The sequence below is a fragment of the Protopterus annectens genome, chromosome 2.part0, assembly GCF_019279795.1.
Source record: "Protopterus annectens isolate FY-2018-M chromosome 2.part0, PAN1.0, whole genome shotgun sequence".
Taxonomy (NCBI): domain Eukaryota; kingdom Metazoa; phylum Chordata; order Ceratodontiformes; family Protopteridae; genus Protopterus; species Protopterus annectens.
In genome coordinates, this window is record NC_056728.1 from 1627816494 (window position 1) to 1627835575 (window position 19082).

Here is a 19082-nt window from a genome sequence, read left to right on the forward strand (position 1 = left end):
TCAGACCTGTTTTAATGTAGTCAGCAGCTTACCTTTTGTAGGTAATGCTCATGAACAGGTGATTTCCTGTGCACCAATCTGTGACTCCACTAGATAATTGCATCCATAGCAGCTGGGTTGCATTGCCATTAGCCAATGCCATGGGAACACAGTCCTAAAATTAAGGCCTTCATGTAGGCCTTGGCCCTTTTCCTGGCCTGTGAGGAGGACATTACCGAGGTGTGGGGGCTACAGCATCAGAGAGGGTATGTAGAAATACTGTTCACTGTTTGGACTGATGTGTTATGTCCTCAGTTTTGCATGCTATATTTGGCCATTGTTAAGTTTGTGATTCTGCGGCAGGTTACTGTTTAACAATGTGTGTTGGGGTCAGTAAGGAGACAGGCAGATGTGACTGTCATACATCCTTTTTATCTGAATCCGCATGCTGCTGCAGTTGATGCTGGTGTATCAACTGTGTATGTTTGTAAGGGGTGACTGTGATACATGTCCCTGTCACCTGAACACCCTCCAATCCTTTATGCATGGTTGTTGTGTGGATGCCCTGTTCTAGGTGTTTGGGAGTTATGGTAGGTCTGTAGCAGTTAGCCGAACATACAGCTGTATGTGTGGCAGGCCGCAGCTGCTGCATTCTGGGCAGGAGTCATACTGGGGATTGTGAAGACATTGGGGGACAGCAAGCTTTAAATGTCAGTGAGGGAGTAGTGTTGGCTGTTGTGTCACAGCATGGCCAGGGTGAGGGTATATATTACAGTCCAGGTGAGGCATGTGCCTCTGGTACATATGTTAAGTAGTAGCACCATCCAGACAGTGGTAGAGCAGGTTTAGGACACATATTGATATTTGTGAAATGTGTCCCACCCTCCAGGCCTTTGACATACTACTGTGGTTGGCACTGACTGTAGTAGCAGAAAGCAGGTCTGCTGGACATTGCAGGGCTCGGTTATTTGTAGGTTGTATTGCTGAGCATGTAGTTGTCATGTAACAGACTGGACTGTGGGCCTAAACTATGGGTGTCCAGATGTCAGACATGCTGCAAATGCTACAGATAGAGCTACAGAGTAATTATTGTGGGAGGTGTATTTGCAAGACATATGTGGATGCATGCAGTGTGTTACACAAGGTTGGCATGAACATGTCTGTTTGGATGGCTATGATGTGTGACACTGACCTGTCTATCATGCTTTTGTGAAATCCATCTACACTGCCTTGCCATTACATCAGCACACATAATAGCTTTGAAGAAAACCATGCTATATGTAGGTGACACGACTGTGGACATTCTGCAACAGTTTGTTCAGCTGTCAGCTATACCTGATATGGTGGGCCTCCCATCAATCCATCAACATGTTTTTGGCTGTGTACTAGTTCAGCGTCTATATTACAGGCCCATGTACACTGTCATTTATCACATTATATGCAGAATTAGTGTCAGTGGTACTCAGGATATCTTGGTAACAACACCAGTAATTCCCCAGACTTGAGTTGGTCTATTGCTGTATTGCAGTGAACTGTAGTTCAGAGGGTCCTGGGGCCAATACCTGGCAAGGATATATTTTTCCCTAATGTTACATGACTGTACTGCAAGATATATTTAGAAAAAAAGCCTTACATTCTCAGAGGTGAGTTGTCCTAGTGGTCTGTTGCTCTGGCTATAGTTCAGAAGGTCCTGGGCTCAATACTTGACAGTAGTGTCTTTCTTCTCTAATGTTACATGACTATACTGTATGATATATTTAGAAAAAAAAACGTAATTCCCCAGAGCTGAGTTGTCCTAGTGGTGCATTGCTCTGACTATCCTTCAGAAGGTCCTGGGTCCAATACTTGGCAGTGGTGTCTTTTTTCCTAATGTTACATGACTGCACTGCATGATATATTTAGAAAAAAAGCCTTTATCCCTCAGAGGTCTGTTGTCATAGTGGTGCATTATTCTAACTAAAGTTCAGAAGGACCTGGGTTCAATACGACTGTACTGCACGATATATTAAAAAAAAAAGTTTTCCAGAGCTGAGTTGGTCTAGTGGTGCATTGCTCTGACTATAGTGCAGAGAGTCCTGGGTTTGACACATGCTAGGGCTGGTTATTTTGTTGCTGGGCAGAACAGTGTGTAAATCAGATAGGGTGATTAAAGCAGTTTAAAGCAGTTTTAAGTGGGTTTGCCCGGGTTTGCGAGATGCAATGCTAAACAGTGCTTATTCCCACTTAAACCCATGCTATTTCCAAAAAAAGAAAAGAAAAAAGGGGTGATAGGTAAGTAGTGAAATGGGGGGAAGCAGGGGTAAAAACAATTTGAAAAGCAGCTAGGGATGTGCAGGACAGATGTAGGAAAGGACCATATCTCTTCATTTCTTGTGCAGCAACAGTTCTGCATGATGTGGACAATTTGGAATTTGTAGCCTCACGGCTGTGCATTATGTGGACAATTTGAAATTTGTAGCCTCACACCCCACAGAAAGGGGTGTGGGCGACATAAGTTTGTTGATTAATTAATGGGATGATTGATTCATGGCAGTGTAACATGGGGCAAAATGGAGAGCTATGTATGTGACAAAATTTTTTGGGGGGACAGATGCTCTTTTTCTTTTTTTTTTTTTTAAGGTGAGAGTGGGATGTTGCAGAAGGGTTGTAGGTATTTTTGGGGAGCTAAGTTGGCTAGGAGAGGTTGCATTTGCAGACAGACAACACAGCAGACAGGGGTGAAGTATGACACATGAGGAGGGTAAACACCTAGGATAGGGAGGGTGGTTGGGAATCAGAGGACCAAGTGCTCCAGATGGAAACAGTGGGACTGAGGTCTCCACCCAATGGGCAGTCACCACTACCCTTTCACAGCATGGAAAGTGGCTGTGTTGAGAGATGGGTGCCAGAGCCAGGCTGCCCCTTGAGGTGTGCCAGTCTGCCCTCTATCTGGCGCAGGCGGTCATCCCACTGGATGACGCTGTGCACCATCCCTGAGAACTGAATATGTGTGACAGGATCCTCTCCGTGTCCGTGCCCAGGGTGGGATGGGCCCCATCCTCTGAGGTGGTTCCACCCAAAGGTGGTGCAGGACTAGTGGAGGAGGCAACTCCAGGTTGAATCCCAGATGTGCTGGGACTGTGTGCCATGGCCAGATGAGATGGGACAGGCAGATCATCTGGGATCGGTCTACCCAAATGTGTTGGTTAGCCATGAACAAAACATTTCAACGTTAGTTATGACAGCATGCATGTGTGTTCCAATTAACCCAGAACAACAGAATTGCATAGCAAATGGAACACATGCATAAAAGGAATAGCAGTCATTATTGTAACAGCATGCCAGTAACAGTTATGGCAACAGGCCAACAGTGGAATTTCAAAATGGTATGTTAGTATGCAACCACTGAAATATATGAACAATAATACAACACAAGTCCCATTATTAGGTTTTGAGAACATAACTGTAGTATATGAATAATAGGGTCTATATTAAATCAGCTAATGCTTAAAATAGCAAATGCTAATTTATTGACCCTCTAAAAGTGAAAGCTTGAAATACCGAAGACATGGAACAGCGATTTGTTTCCCAGGGAAAGAAATTGCTGGGCCATTTTTGGGACTTGGCCATTTCCTCCACTGTGGTGCGATCTTGGAGTTGGTATATTTAAGTAGGAGGGGTGTGGGGGTGAAGCCCCCCACTTTATTTAGTGTTTTGAAGGTTTTTTTTTTGTTTTGTTTTGTGGATCAGAGCTTTTTATCCCTGGGAAAAAAATCGCTGTTCCGTGTCTTCGGGATTTCAAGCTTTCGTTTTTAAAGGGTTGATAAATCAGAGTTCACTATTTTAAGCATTCACTGATTTAATATAGACCCAAATAATAATTAGCGATGCTGATAAGGGGTGGGGGCAGAGAAAAACATTCCATTAACAACTGTATAGGCTTTATTTTTCACAACCGTACTGCTCAATACTCTATAGATCTGCCCATACTTTACATCTGCCTGTGCCCTATGGCTTCTATAGCACATACATACATACCTGTTTAGCTGTCAGCCTGGAATGGTATGAGCCAAGCTGTGAGAGCTATAGGTACATAACTACAAGGGACTCGTACATGTCAAGGTTACATATATGACTAACAAGGTGTACCCTGCACTGATGTTGTTTGAGTGTGCTACTTCAGCTGGATTTATCTGTGTCCAAGGTTATTGGCAACAGTGATCACTAGCTGTGACAGAGTGACACTTGAGAGCCATGTATCGGGAAGAGTGCATGGTGTATATACCCATCCTGCGGTCATTTGTAGGCACAGGGTTGGACTACTGGAACACATTCACAGATGCACCAGGCATACAGTAGTACATCTGTACACAGTTTATTAGTATACCCTTCATACAGCTAATACAAACATTTCTTTCCTTATCAGCCCTGTTGAGAAAATATCTGTTAACACTACATGACTGTTTCTACAAATAGTCAGGACTACTTGTCTGTTACTATAAATGCATCTTAGTACCAGTCCCTGGATTCAAACCCTGGTCTGTGTGCAAAAATGAACAACATATCTATGTTTTTCACACTGAACAACTGGGCCACTGGTATGTGCTGCTTGGCAGATTTGTGCCTAAAACTCACTTGGTTACAAAGTCCTGACCTGGTAATATAAGGTAAGTAGAGTGTCACAGAAGATTGCAGTGACAGTTGAACATACAAGCATGAGATTCATGCATGACAGAGATAGTAGATGAACTGTGTATTAATACTTGGAATGCAGGGGTACACATTTATCCCCTAGTGGTTGGGAGTATGTGTGATCTGTACAGGCCATATTGGGCTGCTGGTTTGCATACCTGACCCATATACATTTGCACATACTATATTTGCAGTCTTCACCTATTACAGTTGCATAATTGCCTGCATCAGTGTACCTACATTAAGGAATATGTGTAGCTGAAATGCAAAGGTTAACACAAGACAATCCTGAGGGAAACATACTATAATACATTACACATTACTATTCAAAGTTAAGATCTTAGTAGAGAACATATATCAAATTGCATTGTATCTTGTTGTACATCTCCACATCTACACTTTAGCATAACAGTTCTTTATCAGCCAAACTTTACTCACTTCATGGTGTCATAGCCATATTTTCTGTGGAGCATTTGTACAATTGTATTTCTTCAACAACAGGGCAGAATAAACACAACATTTGGTGGAAAGAACTTAATTGAGGGTGACATGACACAGTGGTTTATTACATTAAAAATTCTGACTTCAGTTGTACTGCATATCCTGTAGATTTATTATTTATTTTATTTTATTTTCAGTTTGATTACCGGGGAAGTCCACTGGGCCAGAACGTGCCCATTTTCAGTGGAGGCCCGGAGAGAAAAGCTCCATAAGCAATACAATGCAATAATGGTTACATAATGTTAAAAGTAAAATACATGTATAAAATTCATACAGTCAGGAAATGCAAAATGCATAAAATGTACCTCATAGAGAACACAGTTTACAGGTATTTCCATTCAGCACAGCATAATCAACTGTCTGTAATATAAAGATCTGAGGTTTCTTGTGTTTTTACATTAGAAGGGGGGACAGTTAGCATGCAGATGTTTTAGTTAAATAAGGTAAAAAACTTGCTGTGCAGACAATAGATATACTGTGATATTTACAATATTTACATACTTGGAGTCAAGTGAGAGAAATTGCTTAATTAGTGACTGTCAGCTTAAGTCTATTTTAGGAGAATAGAAATAATAGTTTGAGGGTAGAGTGGAGCAAGGAGTATGGAGAGCTCATTGGGGAAATTTGCTTGAATTTAGGTAGGGTGTAAGCAGGAACATTTCCGTTTGGATGACAGGTATGAGAAAAGTTGGGTCTTGAAGGTTTCTGAGTTTGGTATAGTCCTAAGTGAAGGAGGGAGAGAGTTCCATTTCTTACCTAGAGAGAAAGAGAGTAGAAGCTGGCCAGCAGGACGTTTGGGTTTGTGGATAGAGATTAAACTTTGGTGTTCAGATCTCAGAGATCTGTTTGGGATGTATGGGGGAAGGATGTTTGTTAAGGTTGGGCATTTATCTGGGTAGAATATTAATTTGTGAGCGGTGGTTAGTTGAAGATAGTCTAGGTGGTTAGAGAGTTCTAGCCAATTGAGTGATTGTAGGGTAAGGCAGTGGTGAGTAGAGGTTTTGGATTTAGTTGCAAATTTAGAGATCTTATTATAGCAAATTTCATGTTTTGAGGTGTTGGAAGAAGACAGATTAGTTAGAAGAGGGGCTCCATATAGTAAAGAAGGTAGAAGGTAGGTAGTTGCCAAGGTATGCCTAGAAGAGTTGGAGAGAAAGGGGTTATTCCTGTAGAGCATACCTAACTTTTGGTGGGTTTTCTTTATGTTTTGTTGTATTTGGATATTGAATGTAAGGTGTTCATCTATGGTAATGCCAAGAAGTTTTGCAGAAGGGACCACTTCTATAGCAGTGTTGGTTTGGCTTAGGACTTTGAAAGCATTTTTGTCATAAGAGAAAGCCCTGGTGGGAGGGAAAAGTAGTATTTTAGATTTATTTGAGTTGAGAGAGAGATGGTTTTGGTGCATCCAGTTTTCAGTCGTAGAAAATGCTATTTGGGTTTTAGTCAGTAGTTCAGGAAGGTTAAAGGCGGCACAGACTAAAGTTGAGTCATCAGCGTATTGGATAACTGTTGTGTCAGGGATGACAGTGTGAAGATTATTAATTAAGATGTTAAAAAGCATGAGTCACTGACTTTTGACTACCAACCCCTTTTTTACCTGCTCTTTGTCCTGCCTTGTCTCTACTTAATTTTTTTCTTTTTCTTTTCTTTTCTTTTCTTTCCCTTACTTTGTGATTTTGGATTTAAGTTTCTTGTCTCTCAAATGAATGTTGATGCTTAATTATGTTAACTGTTGCATGATTGTATTTGCAACCCCTCTGTAGAATTAAAATATGATTATGCTATATCTACTCTAATGTCTCTGTACAGTGTTCACAATACTAACTTCTGTACTTGTTATGCTGTATAATTGTAGCTAGTCTTTTTTGCTAAGTTTTTAATACCTTAATGAATTTGTACATGGTGCTTTTCTCCCCAGGCCTCTGCTGAAAATGGATATGTATCCAGCTAGACTAGCCCTGTCAACAAAAATAAATAAATAAATAAATGGATCCCTGGGGAACGCCGGTAGGTGTTGGCAAGAAGGAGGAGGTAGAGTTTTCCCATCTGACAGCTCGAGATCTGTCTGATAGGTAACTGGAGAACCAGGTTAGAGTATTAGGGGAGATATTAAGGTTGGTGAGATGAAAGAGAAGGTGTTTATGGGAAATGGTGTCAAATGCTTTAGAGAGATCTAGCAGTACTGTGGATACTAGTAGTCCAGAATCTCGGGCTCAATTGACTGTTTCTAGGAAGGATAGTAAGGCAGTTATGGTGCTGTGGCCGGGGCGGAAGCCGTGTTGGTGGGTGTTAGGGGTTGATTCTGGGTTAAGAAAGGCATAAGTTTGTGGTGGACACATTTTTCTAGAATTTTCGATATTGGAGAGAGTAGGGCAATGGGGTGGAAATTGGAAATATTGGTGTTTTTGCCTCCTTTGTGAAGAGGAAGAATGTAGGCTGAACGCCAGAGTTTGGGTACATATGACTCTTTTAAGGATCTGTTAATTAGGATACTGACTGGGAGAGCAATACCATCAGCAGCACATTTGAGGAAGGAGGAGGGTATGTTGTCAGGGGCATTAGAGCATGGTTTTAATTTGGATATGAGCCTTTTTATAATAATGGTTGAAACTGGTTTGAGCTGGAAATTAAGGGGACAGTTATTAGGGTTGTTGGGTGTTGAAGAAGAGAGTTGTATGGATTGTTGTTTGGGAAAGTTTTGGTTAGGTTAGCTATGGATTCTGTAAAGAATGAGTTGAAATGAGAGCTCAGTTCAGTGTCAGTTATACTTGGGTCAGGGCAGGGATTATTCCTGGACCCTGGATGGAGAAGGGAATTAACTGATTTCCAGAATTGTTTTGGGTTCTTATTATTGTTGGTCTGAAGCTTATTGTAGTAGTTTTTTTTGTCCATGGTGATTAGTTTTTTTACATGGTTGTGGAGTTGGGTGTATTGGAGCAAGGTAGTAGGCATTTTATTTTTCTGGTAAAGCTTCCAGGATTTGTCCCTGTGGTGCATAATTTGTTTTGTTCCTTTGGACAGCCAAGGAGCAGAATTAGCTTTGACTCGTTTGTTTCTTAGAGGGGTCAGGGAGTTAAGAGTATTTAGGAAGACAGAGTTGAAATGCTCTACAGCATTGTCAAGGGGAAGAGTATTTAGGATTTGCCAATTAATTTGTTTAAAAATGTTTGAGAAAGTTGCGGGGCTGAAGTTGCTAGGATTACGAGTGGGAATGTAATGCTGTTGATATTGTGTGGAGTTAGCTGAGCGATGAATGAAAGCAGGGAGATGGTCACTAATGGTGTCTGGGATAGTGCCAGAGAGAATTATTTTGTTTGGATGGGAGACTAGGATCCAGTCTATGATGGATCCTGGGGGGTGATTTTTGTTAGGACGGGTGGTTGAGTGGATTACTTGGGTGAAGTTGTAGAGGTTAATGGATAGGGAGGGAGAAGGCATGTTGATTTTATTCCAATCAATATTAACATCACCTATAATGTAAGTTTCATATTTTATTTCAGTTGAGGCCCAATAAAGAATCTTTTCAAGGGTAGAGATGTTGTCGCCTGGGGAGATATATAGGGAAATAATGCAGATATTCTTATGTTTATTCAATCATAGGAGACTTGCTGATAGTTCAGAATTTTTGAATTGTGGAGTTGGGATTTGAAGAGGGATTAAGGAAAGAAGGTTAGAGTAGATTAGAGCAGAGCCTCCACCTTTTTATTTAATCGGTCACTTCTGTGGATATGGAAACCAGGAGGTAAGATTTCAGAGTCAGCAATATGGGGTTTTAGCCAGGTTTCAGAGATGGCTAAGATGTCAGGTTGGTTGTGGTTAATCCAAGCTTGTACTTGGTGTACTTTGTTTTTAAGGCTCTGGGCATTGATAGTGAAGAACTTAAGAGTGTTGAGAGAGAAGGCAGAGGAAGAAGGGGAAGGGGGAAAGGGTTAAATGTAGTGGGAGAAGTAGGAGGTGGGGGGAAGGAGTTGTTTGTAAGGAGACAAGGGCCAGGGTTGGGATGGATATCTCCAGATAAGGCTAGGACATTACAGGAAGTAACTTTTAGCCTTTTGGGTTTGTATAGTAGGAAGCTGTTTGGGGCTAGCAGTAGTTTAAGAGTAAAAGTGTTTGTTGTGGTGGAGAAGTGTTTGGGATGGAATATGTACAGTAGGTTAGGTGGAATAAGAGAGGAGGATATGGAGTAGAAGTGAGTGCATAAAAGTGGTTGCAGGTGAGTGTAAGGGATAGATTGAGTAGAAGGTAGGCATGGGGGTGCTTTGGAAGAGTAAGAAGTAGCATAATAAAGAGGAATTAGTAGTACAAGAAGGGAGCAAGGGACCCAGACAGTATAGAGGATTGGGGAGGGCATGTTTAGAATGGGGGGCATTGAAGGGAGTATTATAGTGGAAAGTGAACTGGCTTATTGAGGAGGAGAGGTATAGAAGTAGATGAGGTTATATTAATTTACAGGAGGAGAGGAGGAGACTAAGAGAAGAGAGGGGTATAGGATAGTGGAGTGGGAGGAGTAAGAGTGGGAGAGGTAATAAGGAGAGGACTATGATAAGTTAATTGATATGGGTGGGAGGAGTATGTGAAGAATAAATGCAGAGGTGCTGGGGCGGGTGGAATTCGGGGGCAGGGTACGGGAGCGGAGTGAGCCCGCAGGGTGAATGGAGCGGGTTGAGCCAAAGGAAGGAGAATGTGAGAAAAACAATCAGTAGAGTGTGAAAGCCTGAAGGTAAGTTTGCAGTGATTTATAAGAAGGTAAGAGACTTACAGAGAAATAGAGTTGAAGGTAGATATATAGATGAAAGACAGTAGAAGAAGGTAAGAGGCTTACGAAGGATAGAGATGGGGTGATAGTAGAGTGATATGTGGCTAGGTAATCATGGGACAATAGTGAGGGAGTGAGCAGTAAAATAGATGTCTAGGAACTGTGTAGGGGAGAAATGGTAAAGAGTGGGTAAAGTAATAGACAGCAAGATGGTAGAGGAGCGCCACCTAGTGGGCAGTCAGTTTGTTGCAGCAAAGTCCCCTGAGGGGGATAGCAGGTTAGGGGAAGGAGGGAGCTATCATAGTTCAGCATAGGGGGTATAATATAATAGGGAGAGTAGGGGTTATTTAAATGAGAAAGGGGGGTTTGGCTGCTGGCTAACCTGGCAGGGAAGCACACTGTGACCTAGTAGAAATTATGTACTACCTTTAATTGTTACAAAATGGTTAAAGCAGTACACATACTTTCACTGAAATTCCCTGCTGGGAATGATTCTCAGGGAGCAGATGGGATTTTAGTTTTTATTTTTAATTTTCCTTGTTTGTGGGTTCTTATCATGGACTTCCAGTAGGGCACATTCAGGTGGTTAGAGCAGGACAGGCAGGAACACAAGTTTCACTGAAATTCCTTGCTGGGAATGACTCTCAGGGAGCAGATGGGATTTTAGTTTTTGTTTTCAATTTTCCTTGTTTGTGGGTTCTTATCATGGACTTCCAGTAGGGCACATTCAGGTGATTAGAGCAGGACAGGCAGGAACACAAGTTTCACTGAAATTCCTTGATGGGAATGACTCTCAGGGAGCAGGTGGGATTTTAGCTTTTGTTTTTAATTTTCCTTGTTTGTGGGTTCTTATCATGGACTTCCAGTAGATGATGAATGAATGTCATTTATTACCTTCACAGTTTCAGTCAGAGTTTGTTTTATTACAATATCCTTAGTATTAATGCAGTATATACTTCTGTCATTCCTACACACTATCACTACAGTATTAGCTTTCTTTCACCAACATTAGCTTGTTTGATGCCTTTATCTGTATTACACAGTACCTGGCATTACTCAGTTATATCAGTGTGGATATAAGAGCATGTTTATTGCAGTACACTCAGAACACACTATACCTACTGGCAGTAAACAATGTACTCTTTCTTATTTATTGTACTATATATTGCAAGATAGGTCTGTACTTACCACACTGTTGGTGCATCCTCACTAGGCACCCTGCATGGACCTCTACATTGCTAGTCCTCTCCTCTGCAGCTGTGGGAAGGGAAACACACCATTCTGCATACTTGTCTATCACATATTCATGCTAGAATTTCATAAAGCAATGGTTCCTATACTTACAAACTTCTGGGGCATTCCCATCCCAAGCATCTTGGATCCATTAGACCAAGAGCATTCCCTTCCTCCACTTCAGCTCATCATAATGATGAAACACCTGCTCACCAGCACGGGGGATTCCAGTGGCATTGGTGAGCTCATGTGTCAGATGGTCCCAGGTCTCAGACTTGTATTCAGACTCCTGATACTGGCGCTGCAGCAATCTGGCATCATGGCCTTTCACTAGGAGTCCAACCATGACCTTGGCCTCCAACATGCCCCTGTGCTGCACTTGAAAGCCCACTCCCTCTCCATCTCCTTCCATAGTTCCTGGACGGGTCAAACTCCAACATATTCTGGCTATATTTCCACCTGTGCAGCTTAAGCAAGGCTATTTTCCCACCCTTTGCTGGGACTGGACCATTTTAAAAAATGCTAAGCAAAGCTCAGCAGTGCACAAACCCAGTAAGCTGAGTTAAACAGTGCTTAAAGTGGCAAATGCTTAGCAGTGTTTAGTGGTGAACAAATCCACTTAGCTTAGCTGAGGACTGCTTAGGATGATACTACTTAACAATGTTCAAACCACCTAAGTGGAGCTGAGCATTGATAACTATTGCTAAGACAGGTCCTGTTTAAGCATTGCTTAGCTTGGTTTAGCAGTGCTTAGCAAAATTTAGCTAAGGGTAAATAAGACTTTTACATAATAACACAAATATATATTGATATTAATTACTCATTATTAATACTTTATTATGTGTTTATATTTTACTTATGACCTCACCCTATGTACTTTAATTACATTACCTTGGTGTGTGACTGAACTGTAGTGGACACTTGTGTTGAACTGGAGGTTTTCACCTCATATCTCCACTGAGATTGGGATTCTGGATGAGCTGCACCAATCTGGTTGACAAATATCAGTAACTACGGCAATAATAAAATAGAAATATAAATAGGAATGCTTTTCAATGTAACAGCTGAATGGTCTGTCATGGTATTCAAACTGTGCACCTACTACACATGAAGCCATAACTCTAACCATTCAGTTAACTCATTTGTGAAGATTTCAGCTATACATTTCTATATAACTTTTCATTATGTTTAAGCACTGCTGAGCAACATGCTGTGCTGTGCAAACAAACTTAGCTATGCTTAAACTTGGCAAAAATAAAAAAAAATTAAAACAAAATAAACTTAAAAGGGCAATTCACATTTGCATATTTGATTTCTGTGTCATATGGCACTCAAACAGTACAGGGGTGTGTTACTGACACTATAACAGCCCCCCGTGTATAATATATCTACCAATTATTAATAAGTGTCTTAGGACACTTTATTTAATGTTTTAGTGCTGTATGGCACTTTTCCGATGAAGGGGGTTTGTTACAGACAATGTAACACACACCCTGTGTGAAAATATATAAATTACTATATAAATAAGTGTCTGAGGAGACTTTCTGTAATGTTGTAGTACCATACAGCACTTTCACAGTGCAGGGGGTGTGTGTTACACATCTGCAATCACTGTAACACACCCCCTAGCACTGATTCAGTAACCGTGTACATGGCTCGCCCTCAGTAGTGCACCTTCACTAATAAGCAAAGCATGCTGCCTAGGGGGAGCTGCAGACACAGCCATGGTACACTCCTTGTAGGAATTACACTATTCCTACATGGAGTTTATTAAATCCAGGGGTTTGTCCTGACATTTTGTAGATAAGGGTTGTAGTCCACTTTATTACCACAGTAAGCCATTCAATGATGCATATAAGATGGATGTAATGCATTGTTAGCAGATAAAGGGCGCTAAGATGGTTGGCCTCATGCCTTGTTATTCCTTTAAATGTACTTCAGGGGTCTATATTAGTTTGTCAAAAGACATCTCCATTGAACATCTCTCAATCACATGAAACCATCAAAATTCACTTCTGTGAATCATGGAATTTTTCCCAGGGTGAGGAAGTAAGTGGTCAGCTCTACAAATCTGCCCTTTTCCCCAATGTAGTGCAATCTTGGAGTTGGTATATATAGTCAAGGGGGTGTGGAATGTGTGGGGACAATGTTCCCCACTTTGGTGGGCTTGATTTAGTGCATTGTGTGTTCCATTGTGCTATGGGACAATTGATTAATTGCCCTGGGAAAAAAATAAATTGTGGAAGTGAAGTTTGATGGTTTCTTGTCAATGGAGACGTGTTCAATGGAGATGTCTTTCGATGGACTAATATAGACCCATTTTTGCCACTTATCAACTACAACTGACTTTAGTTGTCTTCTGCTAAATTTCACAATTTTATGAGCAGTACTGAATTGTATAATTGTGAAAAACTTTTTTCAGATCTTGATTTCTTTATGGTTGCAGATTCATTTTCCTGCACTCAGTATTTATTTATTTGTTTGTTAACTAAATATTAATTTCTAGATGTATAAACTGTGCCAAGAGTAAGTACCTAAACGGATATGAAAAATAGAGGCTCTCTATTGAAATATCAGCTGATATGATGAAAAAAACAAAGAATCGAAAATGCAGGAGAATAGCGAATCTTGAACATTGCTCTTCTCCTTTTTCTTTAAACTTTTTTTTATAGCTGGAAGCCAAGCCTCCCACATTTCCCAAACGTATATATACTAACTCTAAGATCACCATATTTCAGAGAAAAGGGAATATTCTAAGAAATGGCCATCTTGACATAGTATATGAAAGCTCATTTTTTTTTTTTTTGTCCTTTCAGTCTCTGCACTAATATAGCAGGTCCTGACATTTCAAATGGTTATTGGAAAGGCTGACAGGACCTCTATCAAGGAAATCTCTGTGAAATTAGAACACACTGGTTGTAACCTTAAGCAGACCTTGATCTTCAAAATAGATAGAACTATAATCTATGCTAAGATGCTATTGTTCTGTTTTCAGTCAGAAATGGCAACATAGATCAGAAACACAGCGATGCTTACAACAAATAAATTATCATACTTTAACATGATAACAAAGCAGTTAAGCAACTGCATTCAGATTTCTTTTTTCTTTCTTTGTTTTGTTATTATTAATCCAAATTATGTACTGCCTTCTTGTTAAGTTTTATTAGGCACTGTTATTTCTGCACAATAAAAGTCAACTATTAGACTAGAGGCCATCACTACAGTTACGGACTTGCAGCCCTTGAAAGCATAATGCTGAAAGTTTACGTTCATGGACCTCCTTCATGGAATTATTTGCAGAACTTTAAGTTATTGTGACAAAAACAGGACACAACATTTAGTTTTCAGAGGCATTTAAATGACGTAAAGGAAGCTCAACTATCTGTAAAGTACATCTCACACACCAAGAAAACAAAATGTTGCACAGCACCCTCCTGTTTACAAAATTATCTTTGTATATCATGTACAAACCACAATGATGATGGTGCCAGCTGTCCCCGTGATGTGAGCTTTTTTCAATTATCTTAAATTACTGCCATATGGAGCACATCTACTGTTCTAATGGGCTCAACTGTTGTTACACGATATGACATTTTTGATGCATTTCTAATGTTTAATAGGATATAATAGCCTACTGTTCTATGCCAATTTTGGCCTATGACTGTGATAATTGAAATACAGCATCTTTACGTTTTGTATATTAAGGAATCTGACTACATTAGTTTATTCAGAGTCCATTTGTATGTTAGACACTGCTGTCTGTTTCACATGTATAAACTGCAGGAATTACATTCAAACCATGTTAGTATTATCTATAATATGATTAGTACAGGATGGAGCATTTCATGGAAGACATACTGTGTGACACGCTAGTCAACTTCATCCAGCTCAAAGAGTGGCCACTACAGGGACAAAATTATCTGTGCACAAAATGATAATTATCTCCTTAAGTTAACACACATCAACTGTCTGTGGCTTTTTTATTTTAATATTGCCACCATCCACTTTTTTCAATACAGAAATCATCAACAATGGTTTCTTTCTCATTGTAATCAAGAAATTATCTGATCATAATATATCTGCTGTAGCTGCTAACACTTGCATTAGATATGAAGTTGTGACCAAAAGGTGGAATTTTCTGTTTACTTACCACAGTTTGCTACAGGCATTTGTTGATCACCCTTTTGCTTCCAAGCTGCTATGGACAGTATAGTTCAGACAGCACAATGTTAGGAAATTGAAGCACTAGGCTTCATCTCTCACTACTAGTTCATTTAATGTTGCACTGTGTAGAACACTTAGTAGCTACATTTCTCCTAGCTTGTGGGTATACAAAAGTGAATGAGCTTTCAGTGATGTTCATAGACTTGTGCAGTATGCAAAATTGTGTAAGTTGCTTTGTGTACTTGAAAAAGCTGTCCCAATTTATAATCCTGCATGCTTGTGGCTCAGTAAGGCAAAAGCAGCAAGGGGCTTGGCATTACATGTAAATGCAGTTGGTGGGTGGAGGGGTGGGAATTATGCTAATGAGGCCACATGGCATTCCACTACTCTGCTTCTGAGATTAAATTGCATAGTACTGTAATTCACAGACAGACATCCATACTAGTCATACAGAACAGTGCACAAAATGCATAAGTGCAAGCAATAATTTAGCTGCCTACACCTTCACATTTCAATGTGAGATAACCTGTGCATGTATGACAGGCTGTGTGAGTGTATGTATATACGTGTGTGTGTGTGTGTGTGTGTGTGTGTGTTTATGTATGTTTTTTCTGTATGTATGTATGTTTGGGCATGTGCATGTGTGTGTGCATGTATGTATGTATGTGTATGCTTGTGTGTGTGTGTGTGTGTGTGTGTGTGTGTGTGTGTGTGTGTGTGTGTGTGTGTGTGTGTGTGTGTGTGTGTGTGTGTGCTTGTTTGTATGTGTGTGTGCATGTGTGTACACGTCTTTGTGTGCATATGTGCAAAACGAAGAACATAAGTGAACTGATGAAAATCCGATTGCTAGTATGAATTTTGTGCACTGCTCTACATGACTAATTTTTATGTCTGTGTGTGATTGTGTGTGTGTGTGTGTGTGTGTGTGTGTGTGTGTGTGTGTGTGTGTGTGTGTGTGTGTGTGTGTGTGTGTGTGTGTGTGTGTGTGTGTGTGTGTGTGTGTGTGCTGAGAATAGTAACTGTGAGAGCTGGTTCTGAGGGTAAATGTGCCTGAATGCTTATTGTGAATGAATGTGGATGTGTGTCTGTGTTTGAAGCTAACAGATGTGTGATGTGACCTGTGGTTGGTATGGATGGGGAGATTACAGATGATGTGTATGCAAGCATTGGATATGTGCATGCCTTTCTGTGTGTGTGTGTGTGTGTGTGTGTGTGTGTGTGTGTGTGTGTGTGTGTGTGTGCATGTGTCCATGTGTTGGTACACATGCTTATATGTGTTTCTGTAAGTGAGTGTGTTTGCAATTGTGCCTGTATATGGTCTGCTAGATACATATTCTACGGTGCTCCATTGTTGTTCAAACTATCAAACTTTCCAGTGCAAGTTTTACTGCTGTGCTATATCAGCCTTTATCTCTGTGTATACCATCTTTATGAATATTCTTCCATTTACATCTGTCAGCCTACCTGTGTTAATGTAGTCTGGATTATAAGACTCTGAGGAACACATGCTAGTTGGTCGGTATGGTGTAGGAGTTCATATTAGTCTTGTTACATTTAATTATAAAATTCTGAAAGAATGCAGCTATACTACTGTTCAGCACAATATTAAATGTGCTTGTATCCCCACAAAACAATCCAACAGATCACAGAATTAACTCATACGTAAGTATTAATTGTGAATATTAGCCTTTATCTTAGTGAAAAAATGCATCTTAAAATAAGCTAACACAAAAATACTGAAGTAACTGATAACTACGATGAGGTTAAAAGACAAACTTTATTATAATGCTTTTTCATACTAGCAATTGGATTTGCATTGATTCACTTATTTTCGTCATTTTACTCTGTTAGCATACAAAACAATTTGCCTTCTGTCACTTATTATGCCATAACCATTACAACCAACATTCAATATCATAACCATAATGCAACAGTGATAAACAAGGCAAAACCATTGTTCCATTTCAAAGCACTTTGTTCAAGCTTGTTCCTTAAAATATGTAAACCTGGAACAGCATGCATAATATTTATTTAATCTTAATTTCTCTTGCAAATGAGCAGGCGCTTGGACTCCAACAAGCTGGTGTGTGACTGCGATGTACTATGGCTGGCAGAACTGATGAGGGGATATGCCAAGAATGGTAACACACAAGCAGCTGCCACCTGCGAATATCCCAGAAGGCTACAGGGCAGATCCGTTTCCTCAGTAACAGCAGAGGAGTTAAATTGTGGTAAGTGATGGTTTTATAACAGCTGAAGACTATTAACAGTAAATGGCCCCAATTAACTCTCTATATAGCAGAAATATGAAGTGTAAGTAGGCAATAAAGAGTCACTGAAGAAGGGAAGGGATTCATTTTTTTTTATTTTGCTGTTTTGCATTGGTTACTTAGCAAGCTTGTTAAGAATGATGTAGAGCTGATATATTCTTTCAGTAAATTTCTAGTCTTATGCCCATCATTGGTTAGCAAAGTATAAAAAAAGCCTGAAGAAATGGACAGACATGCTGCTCTATGGTATTATGATAGTATTTCAGTTACGGATATTTATTATTATGTCATGTTGGTCTAGTGGGACATTGTGAGCTTTGGTAAGCTGCAGAAAAGACCAGAAAGACTGATCCCTGATGACTCAGTCAGGGGATAGGGAGGAGTAACATTTTTGCTAGCTTACCTATCATAAAAAAGGGGTAGACATTACAGCTAAAGTAGTAATGGTAATTGATGGAGACCAGTGAAACTAGATCAGAAGCATGTGCATATAAAATACACATTGGGAATTAGGTTGATATGGAGGGTGAGGCATACCAAAAAAGCTCTCTGCAGCTGTGAAGTAGTGCATCATGCCAGGGTGCTTTGATCTCCTCTTAGCACAATTCTCTCAATGTCTGCGCAAAATATTTCCCCACTTTGGAACTCAGTCTGAAGGTGTAAGTCAGATTCAGGACAGGTGTGAGGGAGGGTAGACAAAATGACTAATGGTCATCTCAGAGAACTAGGGGATGGTGGACAGCTGCAGTGAGAAGTAACAAGTACTAACATTGAATGCGTTGTACCCTTAAACCAGTAACAGTACAGAGACACATTATTGCAGTATCAAAGCCTAGAGCCATCCATTATTTTATTTATTTGTCTTTGTGTTTTGTGTTGATTCACTGGGGCATATTTAGTCATGACCAAATCCAATAACAATTTCAATGTCATGTTAACATAAAGAAATGCAAAAAGGATACAGAGATGTATAGAAGTATGCATTAACAAAAAAAAAAGGAAACCTGAGATTCTGTCATATTACATGAACACCATGTTTAACTAATTGTTTGTTTACTTGCTTAATTTTGTTGAACAGGTTAGCCCCACTAAACTTGAACCCTATTTTCTTGTGTGATCTCAGACAATATTAATAGAGAGAGAGGAGACAGTGGGAAAATTTCCTTAATGTTTTTGATAAGCATTGGGGATATTTAGCATTCGCCTTAGCTGCTAGTGTATTAATTGGTTATGCCTTGTTATTGAGTATATATAATATAGAGGGTATTGATCAGGTCAATGATCTTAACCTTGTTATTTTGTGTTTGAGACATGAATGCCAAGAAATTCACCTGGAGAGCGAAGCTCTCATTGGCTCTTTCCTTATTAGTGGTGATAGACTTGTGAGTACTTGATAGTGGAATTTAATTTGGCATAGATTTTGAACCTGCTGATCTTTATATTTGCTATTCACTCAGTGTGAAAGAATTCCATGATTACATTAATATTTTGTTTGTGTTTTTTTTTGG

The 19082-nt window shown here is 40.0% G+C and overlaps 1 protein-coding gene across 1 annotated transcript in view; it reads left to right on the forward strand.

Annotated features, from left to right (window-relative positions):
* The window catches only part of LOC122792861 (peroxidasin homolog), a 1756079-nt gene that overhangs the window by 1618956 nt on the left and 118041 nt on the right, over positions 1-19082 (forward strand). The window contains exon 7 of the mRNA XM_044060419.1: positions 17366-17535. Coding sequence (XP_043916354.1) covers positions 17366-17535 — 170 coding nt within the window. The remainder of the gene's footprint in view (positions 1-17365; positions 17536-19082) is intronic.